The sequence below is a fragment of the Ochotona princeps genome, chromosome 10, assembly GCF_030435755.1.
Source record: "Ochotona princeps isolate mOchPri1 chromosome 10, mOchPri1.hap1, whole genome shotgun sequence".
NCBI lineage: Eukaryota > Metazoa > Chordata > Mammalia > Lagomorpha > Ochotonidae > Ochotona > Ochotona princeps.
The window spans coordinates 71,927,438-71,948,155 of record NC_080841.1 but is presented as its reverse complement, the minus strand read 5'-3'; the positions used below and the strand labels follow the sequence as shown (position 1 = coordinate 71,948,155).

Genomic DNA, 20,718 nt, shown 5'->3' with positions numbered 1-20,718 from the left:
CACGAACTTGGTTTGACTGACTTTTCCATCTATCTCTCTCCACACTCCACCCCACCCACCCCTGCCCCATTCTGCTAGGAGCTGTTGGTCTGGGCGCCAACCAGTCAACTCTCCTCTTGGGACCACTTCCTGCTATTCTGGTTGCCTGTGACCAAGGCCAGGAAATGACCTGCTGCGAATCAGGAGCCCATGACCAGAGAATGAAATAAATGGAGAGGGGAGGGGAGATTTTGTGTGTGGGTCCAGGGACTTGACTCTGAAATGTGCAGAGGACCCACAAGTCCAATGCCATCCTCTCTCTAGGGGGAAACAGGAAAATCACCAGCAATGGGTGGAGAGAGGAGGGTGCCTCCTCCTCCAGGCCGGGCTCCCTGCCCTGGGCGGGCTCCATTGCCTGGGGTATATAGATGGTGAGAAGAACTTTGGCAGGTCTGAGGTGGGAAAACCACAGCATGGACGGGATGTTCCTGCTTGCGAGTCCCACAAAGGGCCTTTGGAAAGCCAGGAGCCTGGAGAAGACCATAGACACTTCGGAGCCCTGCAAGTGTCCCAGTTGTCCCTCCCTCCCCCCACATGAAAACTCAGAGGCAGGGAGGGTCAGACGGGGGCGGGGGGGACAGAGATACCCTTGAGTCTGTCTGGATCTCTCTGCAGTGGGGGGCTCACAGGGGAAGCTTGCCCAAGGTTAACTTTTCTTGTTCAAATTAGAATTCTTCCAAGCAAACATCCAGATGCTCCCTTTGCCCATGTTGGGTGGAGAGGTGGGGGCTCTGAGGATTTCTTCAAAAAGTGGAAAGGAAATTATTTTCCCGAACCTGGAGATGCCCCTCTTCGTTCCCTCCCAACCCTCAGCCCAGCAGGTGACTGCCTTAAATGTTTCTGAACTTGAACCAGGTACCTACAACTCTTACAGGTAGGTGGGTTTCTGGGCAGAGTCTCCATTGCCCAAAGAGGTTTTGGTCATAAAATGTTGAAGGGCTGAGGGCAACCAGGTGGAGTTCGGTATGCTCAGCAGCATTTCAGTTTCACCATGAGACGTCGGCAGGCGAGGAATTTATTTACCCAGAGATGGGTCAACCCTGCACCCCGGAGGGGGGGGCGGGAAACAAACTAGGAATCCTCTGCTGGGGCAACTTGTGAACAGAGATTGTTTGGCACTTCATACATGGAGCCAGTGACAGATTGTTCAATCCTCAAAACTCAAGGCATGCTTTTTTTCCTTGATTCTCCAAACACACACACATATATACACACACACTGTAAAGTTAAAAAGAAATTATAATGCACTAAAATTCTTAGTGTGTTTAGGCTGAGTCTGCAATGATAATTTTTTTTTTAAAAAAAGGATGTAAATATCCTTAAGCAGACTAATGACATTTCACAGGTAATGCAATTTGGAAAGAAACACTTCCCTGTTTTCTTTTCCAACAATGTGCATTTTTGTAAACTGCTATAAATTGCAATTCAAAAGCCCTGAGCTCGCCATCCCCAATCATTTTTTATACTGATCAAATGAATGCAGATACTCCCACTTGGGAGGGGCGACATGACGGCACTTCTAAACAGGTCAAGGACCTTTCACAGACCCTAAGGCAGTGGGAGGGAGCTCTTTGCTAAACCGTGTAACCAAATCAAAGCAGTGGTTACCCCTTTTCAAAACCATTGGAATGAGTTGCACAATGCCATTCACATAGCAGCACAGAACCTGAAAGGATGGTCACCCAATGGAGATTTCTTTCCTTTTGTTTAAACTCGCAGAGCTCAAAAAGTAATACTCGGAACAATCCCACTTGGTATGACCAAAAAAAAAAAAAAATCATAAACAAGAAATGTGCAGTTTTCTTTGGTCACTTTCCACCGCGGGGCATAGCTGTGGCTGCCTGCTTGTCTGTATATACACACACACACACACAGACAGACACACACACACATATATATGCATAGGCATGTGTGTGTGTGTGTGTGTGTGTGTGTGTGTTGGAGATGTTGCTTTGTTCAAGAACTTAGTCACAAAGACACAACATGGCTGCCCTGGAGGTGACCTATTGCTTTCAAGTTGCTGGAACACATCAGAATTTCCATTGTGCAGGTTGATTAATTGAAACTGATAAGTTACCATGGATAAAGATTGTTTTTCTGTTTAATGTGGTGGGCCTGATTCGGTAAATGCCTCATTCATGTAGCTGTGCAGTGCAGCATATGGGCAGGAGCCTTTAAGGATCACAAACATACACAATGCATTATGCTCCTAAGGGTGCAGCCAAAAGGCCTTTTCTATTTTACCAACAAGGTTTCATTGAAAAAAATTCCAGTTAAAGAGTCACTGGGAACATGAACTATTTTTTTTGTTGTTGTTGTTAGCATTACTCCTGGTTTCTGGCTCTGAGTTTTTCATGTGATTTAAATGATATAACTTTAAATACATATTTTAATAAGAAACAATTACCTAGCAAAATGATCCCTTTAGCCTTGGCCACTGGTGATAAAACAGAATTTAGCTGACGTGTTAGCAGACCCAGGCAGAGAAAGCACCATGACCTAAAGCCACCTCGTGTGCCATTCTGTTGATAAAGTTGCCACAGAAGTTTCTTCCAGGCAACGCTCGAGATAACCTCCACTGCTCACATTACAACGCAACTCTAAGGAGATTGGTGAAAAAAATGGGACAACTCCTGCTGCCTTTTTTTCTCCCCTTAATGAATGAAATCAAAGACAACGCTTTAAAATTAACTGGAGCTAACTATCACTTGAACAGGCAATCCAGGTATTCTTTTTCGGGGAGGGGTCAAAATGTAATTACTTAACTGCCTCTGCTTTTTGAAGGGTGATGTGATGTTCAAAGATTGGATTACCAAAAGCCCATCCACACTGACCAACAAAGGGAAGACAGCTAGATTTTTTTTTTTTTTTTTTTTTTTGGTAATGATGCTCTAGGGAGACTTTTATTATATATATATATTTCTAATGTATGTTGCCCCTTCGATCCAGGGGGGTGGGAAGGATTAGGGTATCAACAACAACAAAAAAGACATGCTAATGAGTTTAAGAACTGACTTTGCGGACCCATCAAAGAGTTACCATAGCCAGCCTTTAATGTCCCAGCAAAGAAATGAATTCTCTGGTCATTCACGTCCCTGAAACAGTTCAAGTTCACCCAACATTTCTCAGTTTAATGAGATGGGCGATCTCAGTTCAGCTCTTCTGGGGAGTAATAAAGCACATTGGTCACAGCTGACCACAGCTAGTCCGTGTTTTATAAAGGCCTGGGTGTCCACTGGAAAGCTAATCGGGACACCGGCACTTGTAAAATTCCCACTCCGTATTGGGGAGTGATCATCTGTATCTAATTTTTTTTTAAAAGAAAAATTTACTCTCGCTTTCACTCTTCTGGGGCCAATTTCTTTTCTGAACCCTGAATACGGATCGTTGGTGAAACAGCACCAAATAGCTTTGGTATGTGTGTCACAAAAACCCATCTCTTTGTAGGACATAACAAATTACGCGATGTTCGCAGATGCGCTTCACATTGTGTCTTTTGTGAGAAAAACCAAGGCTCGGCTCCATCCCCCACCCCACTCCACCCTCTGGGATGGGAGACGGGGGCTCCTCAGCCCAGGCGAAATGAAATACACTGGATGGGAGGCTTGGCTTGGTCCGGCTGCTTCCAAAAAGGCTTCCGTGGGACTTCTGCGCCCCTGGGAGTTGTGTAAGTTTTTTGAAGTCACAGCAGGTCTGAGGAATATAGCCCTCGCTGTCCCTGGAACTCCCCCCTTGCCTTGGAGATACTGAGGGGGGAAAGCTGGCACCACCCAATTGCAGCCTTAAAAACCTACACGCTGAAAATAAAGTCTTTGTGCTTATATTCTGATTTTTGATTATTCTTAAAGGAAAGGAGGTGGGGTTGGCATTGCGGTGCAGTGGATTAAGCCACCAGCCTATGATGCCAGCATCCCATATGGGCACCATTTCAAGTCCCAGATTCTCCACTTCTGATCCAGTTCCCTGCTAATGCACCTGGGAAGGCAGCGGAAGATGGCCCATGCATTTGTACTCACATGGAGCACCTGGAAAGAAACTCCTGACATGTGGCTTCAGTCCATCCCAACCCCAGCCTTTATGGTCACTGAGGCAGTGAACCAGAAGATGCAAGATCTCTCTCTCTCTCTCTCTCTCTCTCTCTCTCTCTAACTTGGCCTTTCAGGTAAAAAAGTTGTTTTAAGGGGCTGGTGTTGTGGCATAGCCAGCCATCACCACCACCACCTGCAGTGCCAGTATCCCATATGGGTGCTGGCTCCTGTCCAGCTGCTCCATTTCCAATCCAGCTCCCTACTGATGTACCTTAAAAAGCAACAAATGATGGTCCAAATCTTTGGGGCCCCTGTGACCACGTGGAAGCCTGGAGGAAGCTCCAGTCTCCTGGCTTCAGACCAGTTCAGCTTTGGCTGTTGAGGTCATCTGGGGAGTGAATCAGTGGATAGAAGACTTTCTCTCTCTCTCTCTCTCTCTCTCTCTCTCTCTCTCTCTCTCTGTAAATCTGCTTTTCCAGTAAATGTTATTTATGAAAGGCAGGGGCAGGATGAAAGAATTTAATCATAGAGAAAGCTGATTGGCAGAATCATGATGTCTACAGACACGCTAAAGAATGATTTATTTATTTTTATTCGAAAGGCAGATTTTACGGAGAAGGAGAAACAGAAAGATCTTCCATTGGTGATTCACTCCCCAGATGGTTGAAATGGCTGGAGCTGAGCAGATCCAAAGCCAGGAGCCACGAGCTTCATCTGGGTCTCTCACGTGGGTGCAGGGGCCCAAGGACCTGAGCCATCCTCCGCTGCTCTTAAAGGCTGTAAGTAGGAAGTCAGATTGGAAATGGAGGGGCCGGGAGTAGAGCCAGCATCCATATGACATGCGGTGCTTGCAGGTGGAGGATTAGCTTGTCCAGCCACTGCGTCAGGCCCAACATGCATCCCTGTTACATGTCTGTTTAGGTTTCTCCTCCTCTTAACAAAAATATAAAGCTTGTCTCACCTCCCTGCCGCCTCATACCCACTCACTGTGAAATTGCATCCTGTCCCGCTCTCTACAAAACTGCTCTCATAAATTTCACAAGGAACTCTCTAATTTCTGAATCGAGGGAACACTTGCCTCCTTCTATGCTGCATTTGTTTCTGACTTCAATATGAGGAGGATTCAAGAAGTTTGTGCAAAATGTACAACATGTTCCAAGGCCATTTTCCCACGAACTTTTTGAAATCCCAACAACCAAAAGAATTCGTAAGTCATTAATCGAAAGTAAGAATGCTCAAAATTCTCTTGTTTTCAGTAAGCAACAAGGATGGAAGAAGATTTTTCCCAGAGAAATACTCTGGGAAAGAAGAAAACTGACCTATGATTTTAGCAGTATTTGCTGCACTGGCTATCGCGTTTTAAGTGAAAAGCAAGGTTGCTAGCATGCTACACTGTCAGAAAGAAAAAGCAGGTCAGTCACATAGGACAGAGTGCTCAGAGAGATCTCAGCCACCATGGAGGCCTGATCCATCTCAGGGGTAGGGGCACAGCGGGAAGTGGGTGGGCAGGCGCTTAGCACAGCAGTCTGGATGCTCATTGGGACAGTGACATCCCATATGGAAAGGCATGGGCTGGAGTCCTGACCCAAGTGGTTGGGTCCCTGTTGCTCATGTGGGAGACTCGTAGGAATTCATGGCTCCTGGATACACATGGGCCCGGCCCCAGGCATTGTGGGCCTTTAGGGGAGTGAACCTGTAGACAGCAGATCTCTCTGTTGTATTTATCGTCCTCTCTCTGATTCACAAATCAGTAAAGACAAAATACATATTTTTATTCTTTTTTCAAAGCTCATTTTTTTTTTAACTTTCTCATTTTCTTTTTTTTTTTTTTTCTAACTTTTTCCATTTAAAACACATACTTTTTAATGAGAAAAGGAAAACGGAAGGGAGGTGGAGGGAAGGAGGACAAATGATGTGTCAGAACAGGCAAGCGAAACCACAGCATCCTCAGAATTGAATTGTGCTTTGAGAGCGCAGATTGGTAAAATTTTGAGAGAACAATGTGGGATTCTCTCCATAAAGTAAGAATGGAAGTTTTTCTTTTGCAAAAATGCTAATATAAGGGTTAGCTGCCTCTTGGCCACCATCCCTGAGAGTACCAGCTGCAGTCCCAGCTGCTCCACCTCCAATCCACTTCCCTGCTAATGAGCCTGGGGAAGAAGCAAAAGCAGGCCCCCTGGGTCTCAGGCCACCCACGTGGGAGACCTGCGTGGAATTCTAGGCTCCTGCCTTGGTCCAGCCTAGACCATCACAAGCAGCCATTTTGGGAGTGGACCAGGACAAGGAACGTCTTTTCTGTTTCTCCCTTTCTAACTCTTCCAATTAAATCGTAAATCTTTAGGGGGAAAATGCGAATAAGAACAAACCAAATTAAGAAACTGAAAAATATCACTATATGTTTTTAAAATAAAATTGTTTTGTATATTACATGTTGTCCATGAAGAAATTAAGCCCTTCATTAATTGCAGTGTCATGGATGGGAAAATGCAAATGCTGAAATCAGCTTTTGGGGTCACCTGTAGCTTATATCTGCATGGAATTTAATAATAGTAAACAAAAATGCTTCAGGGCCTGGCGCGATAGCCTAGTAACTGAAGTCCTCACCTTGCATGTGCCTGAATCCCATATTGTCACTGGTTTGTGTCCCAGCTGCTCCACTTCCCATCCAACTCCCTGTTTGTGGCCTCGGAAAGCAGTCGACTGAAACATAGGTTTCAGGAAGTGCCTTCTGATTGGCCCGTAGTAGGATGCTTAGCGCGTGTGCTACGCGTGATCAGAGCTATGATTGGTGTGCCTGCCGCGTGCATCGGTGACCTTTAAGCTGATTGGACTAGGATTGTATTTAGCGGTGGGGGTTTCAGGAAGAAGCGGGCCAGGACAGGAAGACGGAGACAGAGACAGACGGACGGACTGAGACGGAGGACAGGGTACGACTGGGATGGACGGATGGACGGACAGAAGAAGACTAGGGGCAACGAGGAGACTGGGAAAGGAAGCAGAGAGAAGCGGAAGGAAAACGGGAGGTAGTAGAAGTCCAGTCGACCGGCTGGGAAACGGACTGGTTGGAAAAATAAAGTTCCTCAAGAAACAGAGCCTGGAGTGTCGGGTGAATTCTTCTGCGGGACGGAAGACCCTGACAAAAGGGGACCTGTTAGTGTGGTCGTCCCTCCTCTCACCCCAGTTGGCTGTCCTCCTCTTCTCCTGTGTCATGGAAGGAGAGAGAGGTTGCTGAGGTCTCCCAAGACTTCTCAGGTCCTGAGGTCCGTGCCTCAGGTGCCGGGTGTCTGCACAATAAAGGTGCCATGATCCAAGGATGAGCCCAAAGCAGAGCTAGCGAGAACTCCCAAGCAAGCCTGAAGAACTCCCAAGTGCCATCCACAGGCTGGCATTTTGGAGCAGCGGCGCTTGCTGGCAATAAGGAAAGGAGTGGTAACCCCGATGCCTGGGAACTTTGCCTGTCATTCACTGATCAGCTCCTGTCATTTTTGTGATCATCCATCATGTGTTAATTCATAGTACATGTTGCACACAGATATGCAGTAACAGGCTGCAGGGGACTCAACGTTAATTTTAAACTTCATCAATACACAAATCATAGCTCATTTATCTAAGTTCCAATCAATTGTGGGATTTTTTTTAGCATTATATTCATATTGAAAATGACAACAGATGCACCGACTCTTACTTCCAATTCAAATTTACTTGTGTGTGGTGGTAGTGGAAATGGAAAAAAAAATTGCAAGTTGGAGGTCTATCGAATGGTGAATACAAAGTGATGACTCTACTGCTCTTCCAGAGGCAGCCAAGCCACCTCTGCTGTGGCTTCCTCCCTCCGAATCCAGAGAACTCCCAACACAATGTAATCTTGGTTTACACTTGAGCCGGGCCCCGTGTTTCCCATACCTGTGTTTGAGCTCTCGCTTGCTGAGGGGCCACCTAAAGACGCGCACTGTGGCTTTGAGGTTTTTATCTGTGAGATTCGTGTCCAGGGGGCTCATTAGGACCGTTTCCAGAGATTACAGTGTCAACAGTGCCTAATTACTGGACTGTGAGAAAGGTCTTCTTGAGTACATAAAATTCTGCGGCCTGAGCTCAGCGCACAATGGGTAGCTCAGATCCCCAATTTTATCTCCGCAAAGTGGCAAACAAATTAATAATGTTACCTGCACGCTCTTGGGATAATTACTGCTGTCACAAAAAAAAAAAAGAAAAAGAAAGAAAGAAAGAAAAAGAAAAACCACTCTGAAATTGATATCTTGCAAAGTATCGTTCCTGATCTCTTATTTCCCAATGTTAACGGAGATCAATGAATCTCTTGGACTCTCTGTATTTCCTGAATGACCCTCTGTTGCTCTCGTTAGCGTTCAGTCATTTCCTGCCAGGTTCAAAAGAATGCTGCGCCTGAGGCCAACATGGTTTTCAGGCACTATGTTTATATTTCATCTCACTCTACTCCACACTGGTGTGGGATGTTGTTTTTGCACTTATGGCTGATAGGAAAACGGGTGCCGAAGAAGCAAAGCAGGGCTGTCTTAGAACTGGATGATTCTCACTGCTCGGGACTTTGCAATACTCAGGCTAGAGCTGAGGATGTAGATCTGCTCTTGGGGTTTGATTTCATCCGGCTCTGGGGCCTTCACTGCGCCCATCACTTACACCCTCCTGGGACCCCGTGACCCACATGCAGCTGGGTTTCACAGTGTGCCCCTCCCCTGCGATTCCCCGCAGAGGGAATGGATGGAGATGTCATCCATTGAGTCTGGACTTCACAAGACTGGAACCTTAAAGCTGCAGTCCCCGGAACCTGGGCCTGCGCCCTCTGCTTGGGGCAAGTCAACGTACCTGAGGGTACTCAGTGCTGAATAGTTTTGACCCCAGTACCTGTTGGGGTGTGAGCCCAGCAGCTCCACTGGGTGACCCAACTCTGGCCACATCCCAGACTTCTCAGTGATCTCACCATGGAAACAGGGAGAGCGAGAGTTCCCTACTTCACGGGTTTGAGCAAGGACCATCAGAGTTGTAAGTTGTAAGTAATTATTCCTGAAAGTACAACCTGAGAAACCTGAATAGATATTTAAATTTTTTTGTACTTAGCTATTTCAAAAGGTAGAGACATTTCCCTTTCCCCCGCCCCCACCTCCCCAGTCCACTGGTTCATACTCCAGATACCCAGGAGCCAGGAAACGAAACCTGGGTCTCCTGTGTGGGAGTCCGGGACCCAGGCACTTGACCCGGCACCTGCTGCTCCCCTGGGTGGGCCCTAGCAGCAGGCTGGAGTCAGGAGTGGAGCTGGGACTAGAACCCAGACACTCCAACAATGGGAACCAGACTTGCAAAGCGGTATTAACATCCCATTTACAAATGTTCAAAACTGAGATGCCGCATAACACTAAGTCTGTCACTCCAGGTAGGTTACAAGGTCTCCTCGTCCCCATCATGTTCTAGAAAGTAACACAGATTTGTGTACACATCCGATACCTACTAACCATCTAGCTAACACCTCTGCTGTCTTTGTGCCTCAATGATTGAAACCACCGGTAACGGGTTAAACTGTGAGGCAGAAGGGGAACTACTAAAAGCTCATGGAAAAACAGAGCTACAGGAAAAACTTACTGGGCCTGGTGTTGTGGCGCAGTGGGTCAAGTTGCTACCTGCAGTGCCAGCCACCCAGTTGGGTACTGGTTCAAGTCCCAGCTGCTTCACTTATTTTTTTTAAAAAGATTTATTTATTTTATTACAGTCAGATATACAGAGAGGAGAGACAGAGAGGAAGATCTTCCGTCCGATGATTCACTCCCCAAGTGAGCCACAACGGGCCGGTGCGCGCCGATCTGAAGCTGGGAACCTGGAACCTCTTCCAGGTCTCCCATTCGGGTGCAGGGTCCCAGTGCTCTGGGCAGTCCTCAACTGCTTTCCCAGGCCACAAGCAGGGAGCTGGATGGGAAGTGGAGGTGCCGGGATTAGAACCGGCGCCCATATGGGATCCCGGGGTGTTCAAGGCGAGGACTTTAGCCGCTAGGCCACGCCGCTTCACTTCTGATCTAACTCCCTGCTCATGGCCTGGAAGAAGCAATGGAGGATGGCCCAAGTGTGTGGGTCTCTGCTGATTTTTCAGGAGCTTTAGCAAGGAAACTGGATCAAACTGGTGCCCATATACAATGCAGGTGCCACAGTGTGACCCCAATTTCCTTTTGCTAAGGAGACAATTTATGATGGCCCACACCAGGACCTTAGCGACTCAGCTTTCCTCCTGGCACTGGGCTATTTACTTATCTTAGTCAATCAGATTAACTGGAACCAATTAACTGGAAACACTGGTGAACCAGAATGAGCTCCTGAAAAATATCTTTGGAGGAAGGACATGGCTGTCATGGCTGTGTCAACATTTTAATGGGAAGAAATCTCTCCAGAGACTCTTCATGTGAAATATCGCACCCAGGCCTCCTCAATGAGATGGGTTAACATCCAGAGCGGCGAGCTGAGCGGCGAGCTATGTGGCAAGCTGCAATGGTGTGCATCATACAAAAAGCCTTTCTGTTTCATTGTGCTTGCAGGGCCAAAAGAAAATAAAATGCACTTGAGGAGGATTTACAGTAAACTGGGAGGAAGTGACTTTGAGTCCCACATTTTCAGGGCAGAGGCGAGTCAGTGGCAGTGTTTGTGTCAGCTGCCCTGTGTGTGCCAGGCACCCATCAAAGTTATTGGTGTTCCCTCGAGTGGAAAAATTCAAAAACCATGTTGCTTGGTTGTGGGAAGCCAATTCTGGGGACAAGATGCTCCAGTGAATGGAGAGGAATGCTGCACTTCATCAGAAGTTTTGGCTAAATGCAGACTCCACATCCATCAACCCACCCTTCTGTTTCTGTTTTAAACAGTAAGTCATGAACCCAGCAACATGGTTCAGAAATAACCTCCCTGGGTTCGTGTGGATGGTCAATAACTCCACAGATGTAACCAGTTTTGTTTCAACGCCAGGATCTTCAAAGTTTGATATCTTCCTTGTATGCTACGGGGTGGATGTGAGCCATGAGTCCAGTTTTGGCATGGCTATGAGCTGACAGCCAACTCGGGGTGCGGGGAGAGGGTGGGCAACAGGGAGCCAGGGCAGTCGGCTGTGAGCATACCAGATCTCTCTGTGGCCAGGGCAGTCCTGTACCCGCAGATTTTTCCCTCTAAACATGTATTTATCAGAAAGACAGAATTACAGAGACACAGAGAGGGAAGTACAGACATAGCTAGATGACAGCTGGATAATCTTCCATCTGTTGGTTCACTCCCTAAATGGCTGCAACTGCCAGAACTGGGCCCGGCAGAAGAAGCCGGGAGCGAGGAGCTCTGTCCCAGTCTTCCCCATGGATGGCTGGGGAAGGTGCAATTTGATTCCTCTTCGGCTGCTTTCTCCGGTACAGCGGCAGGGAGCTGGGTCAGAAGTGGAGCAACCATATGGGGTGGTAGCTTTACCTGCTACAGGACAATGCCGCCTTTCTCACTCTCTTTCAAACAAATAAATACATCTCAAACCAAAAAAAAGAGAGAGAGAGAGAGAGAGATGAAGTTCTAAAACAGTCAGGTATTGGATACAGTGGTGAAGACACCACTAGGGGGCCCGGCGGCATGGCCTAGCCTTGAACGCCCCGGGATCCCATATGGGCGCTGGTTCTAATCCCGGCTGCTCCACTTCCCATCTAGCTCTCTGCTTGTGGCCTGGGAAAGCAGTTGAGGATGGCCCAAGGCTTTGGGACCCTGCACCCATGTGGGAGACCCAGAAGAGTTTCCTGGTTCCCGGCTTCAGATCGGCACGCATCGGCCCGTTGTGGCTCACATGGGGAGTGAATCATCGGATGGAAGATCTTTCTCTCTGTCTCTCCTCCTCTCTGTATATCTGACTTTGTAATAAAAATAAATAAATCTTAAAAAAAAAAAAAAGACACCACTAGGGACACATGCATCCCAGTTTCTTGGTAATGGCCACCCTTGAAAGCAGGAGGCGAAAGCCATCTAGGTGGGACGTGCCATCTACGCAGGACCTTGGCTTTGACCTGCCCTAGCCCTTTCCATTGCAGGCTTTTAGGGAGAAAAATCAGCAGGTGAAATCTTTCCTTTTTTCCCCCCTCTTTCTCTGCCTTGCAAATGAGAATAATGGACACAGTTCTTTCACCGTTCCTGATTTTACGTTTACAGCCAGGGGCACCACTGGCATGACAGTCAGGAAACAGCCTGAAGACTTCCAGAACCTGATGGACAGAGGAACTTCCGCTTTCTGAAATGTCCCCCCGGAAGCCCTTGAGAGGTCCAGAGGAATAACTGAAGCTGGCAGCGGTGACGTGGGCACCACGGGGATCGAACCAGAACTTCAGGCTTATCAGTCGTTCTGACTGACTCAGGTCTTGGCAGCTGCAGGTGACAAGCACAACCAGGCCTTGCTACCCTCATGCTACTCTCCGGTCACACCGGCAGAAAGGAATCCTGCATTCACCCTGTTGGTTGACGAAAGGTCAAGGCAGCATCACCCCCCGCCCCCTACACCTGCGCCTTGTGGTGGCAGCCCATACTTCTGAGCAGGAAGTTCCTTACCTTTGGAATGCCGAGGGAAGGACATCCGTTCCTCCATGTCCAGGCATGCCACATCTATCTGCGGGCCAAATGACAGATAGTCTTGTTAACTGAGGCTTAACGGACACCAACTGGTCCTAACTTTCCTCACCACCCAGACCCGAGATGGTGACATCTGTGCAGGGTCCCAGAGAGAGGGGCCGGGTCTCCTTCAGCAGCCTTCAAGCAGACTCCTGGCATCTCTCCAGCAACCCTCACCTTCACTCCTACACCACTGCCCCCCAGCCCCTCTCCACTGGGCACAATTCCCTTTAGTAGGGGAAGCAGCCCTAACCTCCTGGCCTGCGCCCACACACATCGTACTGTGCTGTTTATTGGAGGGTAAGGGGAGGAGTGGGGTGGGATGGTTGTGTCACTTGTAGTCCTCATGAGTGCAAACATGAGGTTCCTGGTTCCTTGAAGATGGCCAACTGCCGGCCATGGTGCCTGCAGTCCCAGAGCAAACCAGGTGTGGCACGCCTAAGGCCCCAGGGGACTTACCGAGGGCAGGCGGTGGTCACTGGAGGTGGGCGTGATGTCCACCAGATTCGTCTTGGACTGGACATACAGAGGCTTCGCTTTCTGGAAGACACGAGTGGTGTGCCCTGTGTTACAGGGAGTGAGGGGCAGCCACAGCAAATGGAGGGCGTCAGTGGGCTCACCCTTCCCCTTAGGCAGCCACCAAGAGCAGTGGGGGGTGAATAATCCTTTCCTTCTCATGGGGAGGAGATTCTGGAAGAGAAAACTCAAGAGAGTCGCCCTCTGTGTTTCTTCAGATGCACCTTCCTACGTTGGAACCAACTACACTCAGCCCTTGGTGTCTCCAGTCTTGCTAGCCAAGATCCAGCCCATAGCACGTGGGAAAATGCTTATGGTGGGAGAAGTATGGCATCTGTACTGAACAAGACTTGGTGTCTTTTTTTTTTTTAAGATGTATTTATTTTTATTGGAAAGGCGGATATACAGAGAGGAGGAGAGACAGAGAGGAAGATCTTCCATCCGATGATTCACTCCCCAAGTGACCGCAATGGCCGGTGCTGCGTCGATCCAAAGCCGGAAGCCAGGAGCTCCTCCAGGTCTCCCACGTGGGTGCAGGGTCCCAAAGCTTTGGGCTGTCCTGGACTGTTTTCCCAGGCCACAAGCAGGGAGCTAGATGGGAAGCGGGGTCGCTGGGATTAGAACCGGTGACCATATGGGATTCTGGCTGGTCCAAGGCGAGGACTTTAACCAATACGCTATTGCACAGGACCAAGACTTGGTGTCTTGTTGCTAGTCCCTAACTGCTGCACTGTTGCTGAAGTTCCAATGAGTTCACATCAAGCTGAGAATTATAACTGATAGAGCGTATCAGCATATGCAAGGCCAGGTGCAGGGTGGATGCAAGTGCTGGGTCATTCCATGGAAGGAATTCGTACATTTGTGAGTTTGGGCCCCTAGGGGCTAGGGAGGGTTGAGTGTCCTTGGAGCTGGGCAGGTTCCCCCAGCAGCCCTGGCCACTGCAAGGTTTCGGCAATAATGTCCAGATTCCCAAGAACTGCAGGTGGAAAGGAAAGCACCTGCTGCAGGAGCTGCACTGAGACAAGCTGTGACCAGGCAAGTGTGCGTGCGGTGGGACGGCCCTTCGGATCAGCCACTGGGCTGCTCCCACGGAAGGCTGAGAGGCAGGCAGGTGCACTGGGTTCTTCATGTGAGCGCTTCCCTAGTTGGCGCGTCTCTCATCCCTTTACCTGTCTGTACATCGGTGTGCACAGGTGTGTGGTTGCAGGTGTTTTGCCCCTCCCCCAGATCGGCTCCCTTTTAGTTTTCTTGGAAAGCAAACTGTCTCATTATTTCATGTGTATATTCTCTTTGGAGATGAGGGCAGATGCTTTCATTTATGTTAGTGGCGCTGTGCGAATTCCTGCTTCCTTGGATCCCAGGACCTGGTCCTCTGGCATTTTAACAACCCTGCTATAGAGCTGCGGTGCCTGGGAGTGGGAGTGTTACAGTAGAACCGGCAGCATTCCTTCTTTCAGTGACAAAAAAAGTCTTGAGGCGGCATCACGCTCCTCTTAGGTTCCCAGTAGCAAATGGGAACCTTGTGTTGTTGTCTCCCTACTTCCTTCATAGAGCAGGATGCGACTGAGTTCTGTCCATGTCACTCAAGGTCCCTATGATCTCCGAATCTAAGTACTGCCTGGGGCCTCAGCGGGCACCAGTTCTGTGCTACCCATCCGCTCCCGGGGGTGGCCCAAGCCACCCGAGCCAGCTCCCATCTGCATCCTTCCCGGAGCTACTTAACCCCTTTCCTTGCCCCAGTTTCCATCCCCTTTACCCCCAACCCAAAGCTGCTGCTGTTGTCCATTTAACATGAGGTTGTCTCACTTCCCTGCTCAGATCTAGGGCCCCTGTTTCACCAGGAGTAAGAGAATCCAAACCCTCAGCATATGTCTCACTGCTCTTGCCCCTGCCTGCTGCATGTGGTTCAGCCATGCCTGGCACATGCGCTCCCTAGAGCTTGCAGTGGGTCTTTTGCCCTGGAAATCCATCCCCTGGCCATCAGAGGGCTCATTCCCTTGCTACCCTCAAGTCTTTCATGAAAACAGCAAGAGAAGTTCTTGTTCAATCTCCTGAAGTTCTAGGTTCTAATGTCTGGGAGGTTGAGTTTGAAATATGCAATGTGGTCTCAGAGCTCTTGGCGGTGGGCTTCTCTATGGGCCTCTCATTCAAATCTTGAGGGGGATAAAATCCTGCTGGGGTGTGGCCGCCACCCCTGCCTGCCCACTGCCGTTGGGAGAGGCAGACAGGAGCAACATGCCCTGAATGCGCTTGGAAACGATGCAGCTCCCCATATCTCACTGTCCAGGGTGAGAAAGGAATATGAACGAAGAAAAGCCGTCAAGTCACTATTCTGAAGGCAGAGGAAGCCCACACTTAAAAAAAAAACGAACAATCTGTTACAATGGATCTACATGAAAACCTGGCCAAGAGAAGAGGGTGCCAGAAGTTACACAGCATTTGGGTACTGCACACAGAGGGCTCTGGAAAGCCATAAGCTGGGGTGAGATGCAAAGGGATTATTCAATTGATGGGGAAAACTTGCCAGGGAGGAAAGCACAGGAGAAACATTTAAAGCCAGGTAAGACTACGGCCATTTCTTACCTTCTTTTTTACAGTCATGCCGTGACAAAAAAAAATGCTCAAGTTTTCTTTAAGATTTTTATAATTTTGATAATCTTACATAGTTGATTAGGACACAAAGGGTCAAGAGTGACAGCAAAGTGGATAAGACCATTGTTTCCACACTAATATTTTTATGCATCTGGGGTGGGGGGAGAAACAAAGGGAGAAGCCCCACCAAGCCTCCCACCCATCCCAGGTCCCCGATGTGGGCCATGCTCTGAGGGTCCTGCACAAGCAATTTTGATGGTTCAACAGTTTTAAATTGCTGCCAATCTCGCCGCTCCAATCGCTCTGTAATCTATTCAGAATCCACTGGCTGACATAGTCTCTTCATGATTGGGGTTCCAAGATCAGCAGTTCAGTTGGAGGGATCTCCAAAGAAACTTCGTCTGAGGTGATCCCAGACCTGATTCTTGTGTGTGCTTGCCAGTACAGGGTCCGACACAGTCCGTCGTCCCAACCAGCTTATGCACATTCTGGTCATTGCAATTGCTGGGTCAGTTCTGTTTCCAGCCTTGTCATCCACTTGAACCAATGGGTGTTGCAGTCCAGCCTGATCCTACCCACTTCATACTCCAGGTGGTCTTGAGTTTAGCTTGACAGAATTAGGCCCCTGTGCCAGCCTCCACCAGCTGATGCTGTGGCAAAAGCCAACCAACCCTCACCCACTCTAATTTATGCTTATACCAGTTGGAACAGTCAGCCCAGCCGGACTTTTCCCTGATCTAGCTCACATGAGGCCCATAGGTGTTGTAGCCCTGCCTGGTCTGGTCAGCCCCCATCCCAACTCATGCTCTCCAGTGGGAGTGGCTGTCCAGGAAAGGAGCCCACATTCCCCTGCCGGCTTTGCCCCCTCCCTCCCTGGTTCTTACATGTGCTGGTTGGGCACTGCGGCCACATGTGGTATGGCTCACCTCACCTTGATATTCCGTAATGTGCACTGGTTTGTGTTGCGACCAAACCTGGCCCAACCCACACTCTGTTCTGGTGCTTAGATTTGCCAGCGGGTGACATGAACTGGTTCAACTTGGTCTATCTCCGACCTATGCCAAATGTATGCAGGTGGGCATCTTTCCCTGGTCTGGTCTGGGCTACTTTCTATCATGGTTCTTGCACTCACCTGCAGGGACTGTGTCCCAAAGAGGAGTTTCCAAGCTCCTCCATCAGAACCCCTCCATATGTCAGATCTTGCATGTACTGGTGGGTTCATGGGCCAGCCCTACTTAGTTCACCTCCTGTCCCGGCTGTAACAGTGGCCTTTGCTTGTTGGCAGTCTATTTCGGTTCTTACTATTGGATGTTTCAGCCCAGCCAAGGTTTGTCCATACCTAGACACAGCTCACACATGGCTCAGTAGGGGCAGAGACCTAGCCTGGTCTGCCCTGCATCTACCCAGGTTCTCCAGAGCACCAGATGGTGCTGGAGTCTAGCCCAGCTTGGTGCGCCCAGCCCCAGTTCACACTTGTGCCAAGGGAGATTAAGAATGCTCAGTTTTGGGCCCAGCGCAAGAGCATAGTGGTCAAAGTACTCTCCTTGAAAGTCCCGGGGTTCCATATGGGCGCTAGTTCTAATCCCGGCAGCCCCGTTTCCCGTTCAGCTCCCTGTTTGTGACCTAGGAAACTATTCAAGGACAGCCCAAAGCTTTGGGACCCTGCACCCATGTGGGAAACCCGGAAGAGGCTACTGGCTCCTGGCTTCGGATTGGCTCAGCTCCAGCCGTTGCGGCCGCTTGGGGAGTGAATCATTGGACGGAAGATTTTACTCTCTGTCTCTCCTCCTCTCTGTATATCTGCCTTTCCAATAAAAATAAATACGTCTTAAAAAAAAAAAAAGAAAGAAAGAAAGCTCAGTTCTAAGACATAGCCATGGGGCCCGGTGCTATAGCCTAGTGGTTAAAGTCCTTGCCTTGCATGTGCTGGGAACCCAAAATGGCACTGGTTCATATCCTGGCTGCTCCACTTCCCTTCCAGCTTCCTGTTTGTAGCCTGGGAAAACAGTAGAGGACAGCCCAAAGCCTTGGGACCCTGCATCCACAAGGGAGACCTGGGAGAAGCTCCCGGCTCCTGGCTTTGGATCAGCTCAGCTCCAGCCATTGCGGACACTGGGGAGACAATCAGCAGATAGAAGATATTTCTGTCGCTCCTTCTGTCTGTAAATCTGACTTTCTAATTAAAAAAAAAAAGTCTTAAAAAAAAAAAAAAGATACTGCCACAATAGAAATCCAAGGCTCCCTTTCCTGGAGTGTGCATTCATTTTGAAAACTTAGTTATTTGAAAGGCAGAATTACACACATATATATAGAGAGAGATCTTCCATCTGCTGGTTCACTCCCCAAATGGTCAAAACGGCCAGAGCTGAGCCAATTCAAGGCCAGGAGCCAGGAGCCTCTTTCAGGTCTCCCTTGTGGGTTCAGGGGCCCAAGGACTTGGGCCGTCCTCAGCAGCTTTCCCAGGCCTTAGGAGGGAGCTGGATCAGAAATGCAGCAGCTGGAACTTGAACTGGTGCCCATACACGAGGCTAGAGTGGCAGGCTGTAGGTTGACACGCCACAGTGCCAGTCCCCACCTGTTTACCTGGAAGGCATTTGCCAACCTTTCAATGAATGCATGCAAGAGCGGCTGATGGCTTCTCTGACTCAGAAACAAGGGACAAGATGCATGGTCCACCTGTGTGTGTGTGTGTGTGTGTGTGTGGTTTGGGGGGGTGTTATCTTTTGGCAGGTTCATGGAAGTATAGATTCTGGAAAAGCTATGCATAGATTTTTGTTTAAAACAAACTTTGCACCTCAGTAAATTTAATCCCTGAATTCATTCCATTTTTAATGAACTTATGACAGGCCTTCACATGGTTTGGCAAGATATCTACTCCCGCCGCCCCCCTCCCCCCCACCACCACACCAGTGCACTATAAACCTGGGACCAACAACACTCCAGCCGCACTAAGGCTCAGGCACCACAGCCAGTGAGATTCTCCCAAGCAGTTTGTAAGGAAAAGTGCCAAATTTCAAGTTTAGCCAGCAGTGGAAGGCCATGAAAAACTTCCTGAGAATCCTTAACCATTACCAGTGGTTGTCATTTGCAAGCTAAATTCAATTGTGGTCTCCAAAACATCATCACGTAATAGATTTATTTTGACCTGGGTCTGCAAGGATGGTGGAGGGAGGCTCACTGGAACTGAAAGCAACCATTCAGATCTTGTGAGGATTCTTCACTGGGGCCTGCTTTGGGTGAAGTGGTTAACAGGCATCTTGGGGAAGTGGAAATCCCATGTGGGAGTACCTCAGTGCAAGTCCTCCCTCCTGGATCTAAATCCAGGCTCCACTTCTTATTCCAGCTCCCTGCTCATGTATGTCCTGGAACGCAGCGGATGTTAGCTTGCATGGGTCCCTAGCACACTGCACTTAGTCTAAGGATCCCTGGCTCTGGCCTGGCTCAGTTCTCACTGCTTTGGCCTTTGAAGACTAAGATTAGCTGACTCAGATCTCTCTTTCAAATAAATAACATAAATAATGGTTTAAAAACAAACAAGCAAACAAACAAAAATGAGAGTTCTTGTTCGGCTAAGGCATCAAAGAATTTTCACAGATAGGGTTCCTGGGAAACCAAGCTGCTCATTGTGAAATATCTGTCCACACATCATGTCTGATTGCTGTCAAAAACACAAGAGAACAGATCTAGAGCTCCTAAAACTGCAGGAATCCTCAGGCATAAAATGTAAAACTGGTACATTTTGTATGTTTCAAGAAATTAAAAAGAAGCTTATTGATACATGACCAGTAACCATATTTTAAAATATTACCAAATCAAATATATCTGTGCATTTGTTTGAAATACTAAATACAGGACTTGAAATTAAAGTCATGAGATAGCTTTAACAGAATAATTATACAGATATGAAAAACATATTTAGTAAGTTGACAGAGGGACTGGATTCTGTTACCTAGAATGCAGCTCAGAGAAGCATTAGTGAAATAGAACACAAGAGGATACAAGCAGAAGATGCATTATGGGCAGCGTTTCAGAAGTGAAAGGAGTAGGGCTTTGGCAGCATATGGAACGATAAGGTGTGAAAACTCAGAATTGATTAAACACACCAGCCCCCATTTCCCAGCATCCAGTATATCTCCAGAAGAAGAAAGAGAAAATCAATCCACAACTGGATGCATTGTAGTGAAACCGCAGGGTGCTAAAGTACCCCTAAGCAGGCAGCTGGGGGCCAGACAGGCCAACCCTGGCAGAGCCACAGGGAAAGGGCTAACAAAGAAACGATGAACCAGAAGAGCGAGGCTTGCATCCGAGGCAGGCATCCTTGACCTAGGCTGTGAGACCTGCTGACATGATCCCTCGACAGCAGGACTGAAGACCAAGATGGATTTCTACCAGGTGATGGCATATAAACTCACACTTAGAAGTCCAATGAACCCACTTCCTGTGGAGGACAGCGGCCTGGATGGAAGGAGGGAGGTGTGAGAAATGAGGATTGTGATTAAGGTCAACCCAAAAGGAAATCTCAACAAGCATTAGCAGAATAAGTCTGGGCTGCCAACACAGGAAAGAAAAGCAGTAGAATTAGAACACCTGAGAAGAGCATCATCCTAGACTGACCACTGACCGTGGGCACTGTCCGAACCTGAAGGTCCCCAGGAAGCTGATACTTAATACAGATAACATATAAAGGAGATTTAGAATTTCCTGATAGAAATAGGGCTTAAAACTTTCAAAGACACAGGATGAGAACACACACACAAAAGTATGAACTTATTCAAAAGAGGGTAGGGAAGAAGAAAAACATACAGAGAAGGACAAGTAGAAAACACAATAAGAAGATACAATTGCAATCGAATACATCTGTGATTACAGTAAAATTCAATGCCAAGTTAACACGATGGAGATCATTGCA

At 48.3% G+C, this 20,718-nt stretch overlaps 1 protein-coding gene across 1 annotated transcript in view; it reads right to left on the bottom strand.

Annotated features, from left to right (window-relative positions):
• Window positions 1–670: 670 nt before the first annotated feature.
• C10H10orf67 (chromosome 10 C10orf67 homolog) overlaps window positions 671–20,718 on the bottom strand; it is a 123,357-nt gene continuing 103,309 nt past the window's right edge. Inside the window, exons 15-17 of the mRNA XM_058668907.1 lie at window positions 13,161–13,241; window positions 12,642–12,699; window positions 671–780 (exon numbers count right to left, since the gene is read on the bottom strand). Of these exons, the coding sequence (XP_058524890.1) occupies window positions 686–780; window positions 12,642–12,699; window positions 13,161–13,241 (234 nt within the window). The 3' untranslated portion in view covers window positions 671–685. The remainder of the gene's footprint in view (window positions 781–12,641; window positions 12,700–13,160; window positions 13,242–20,718) is intronic.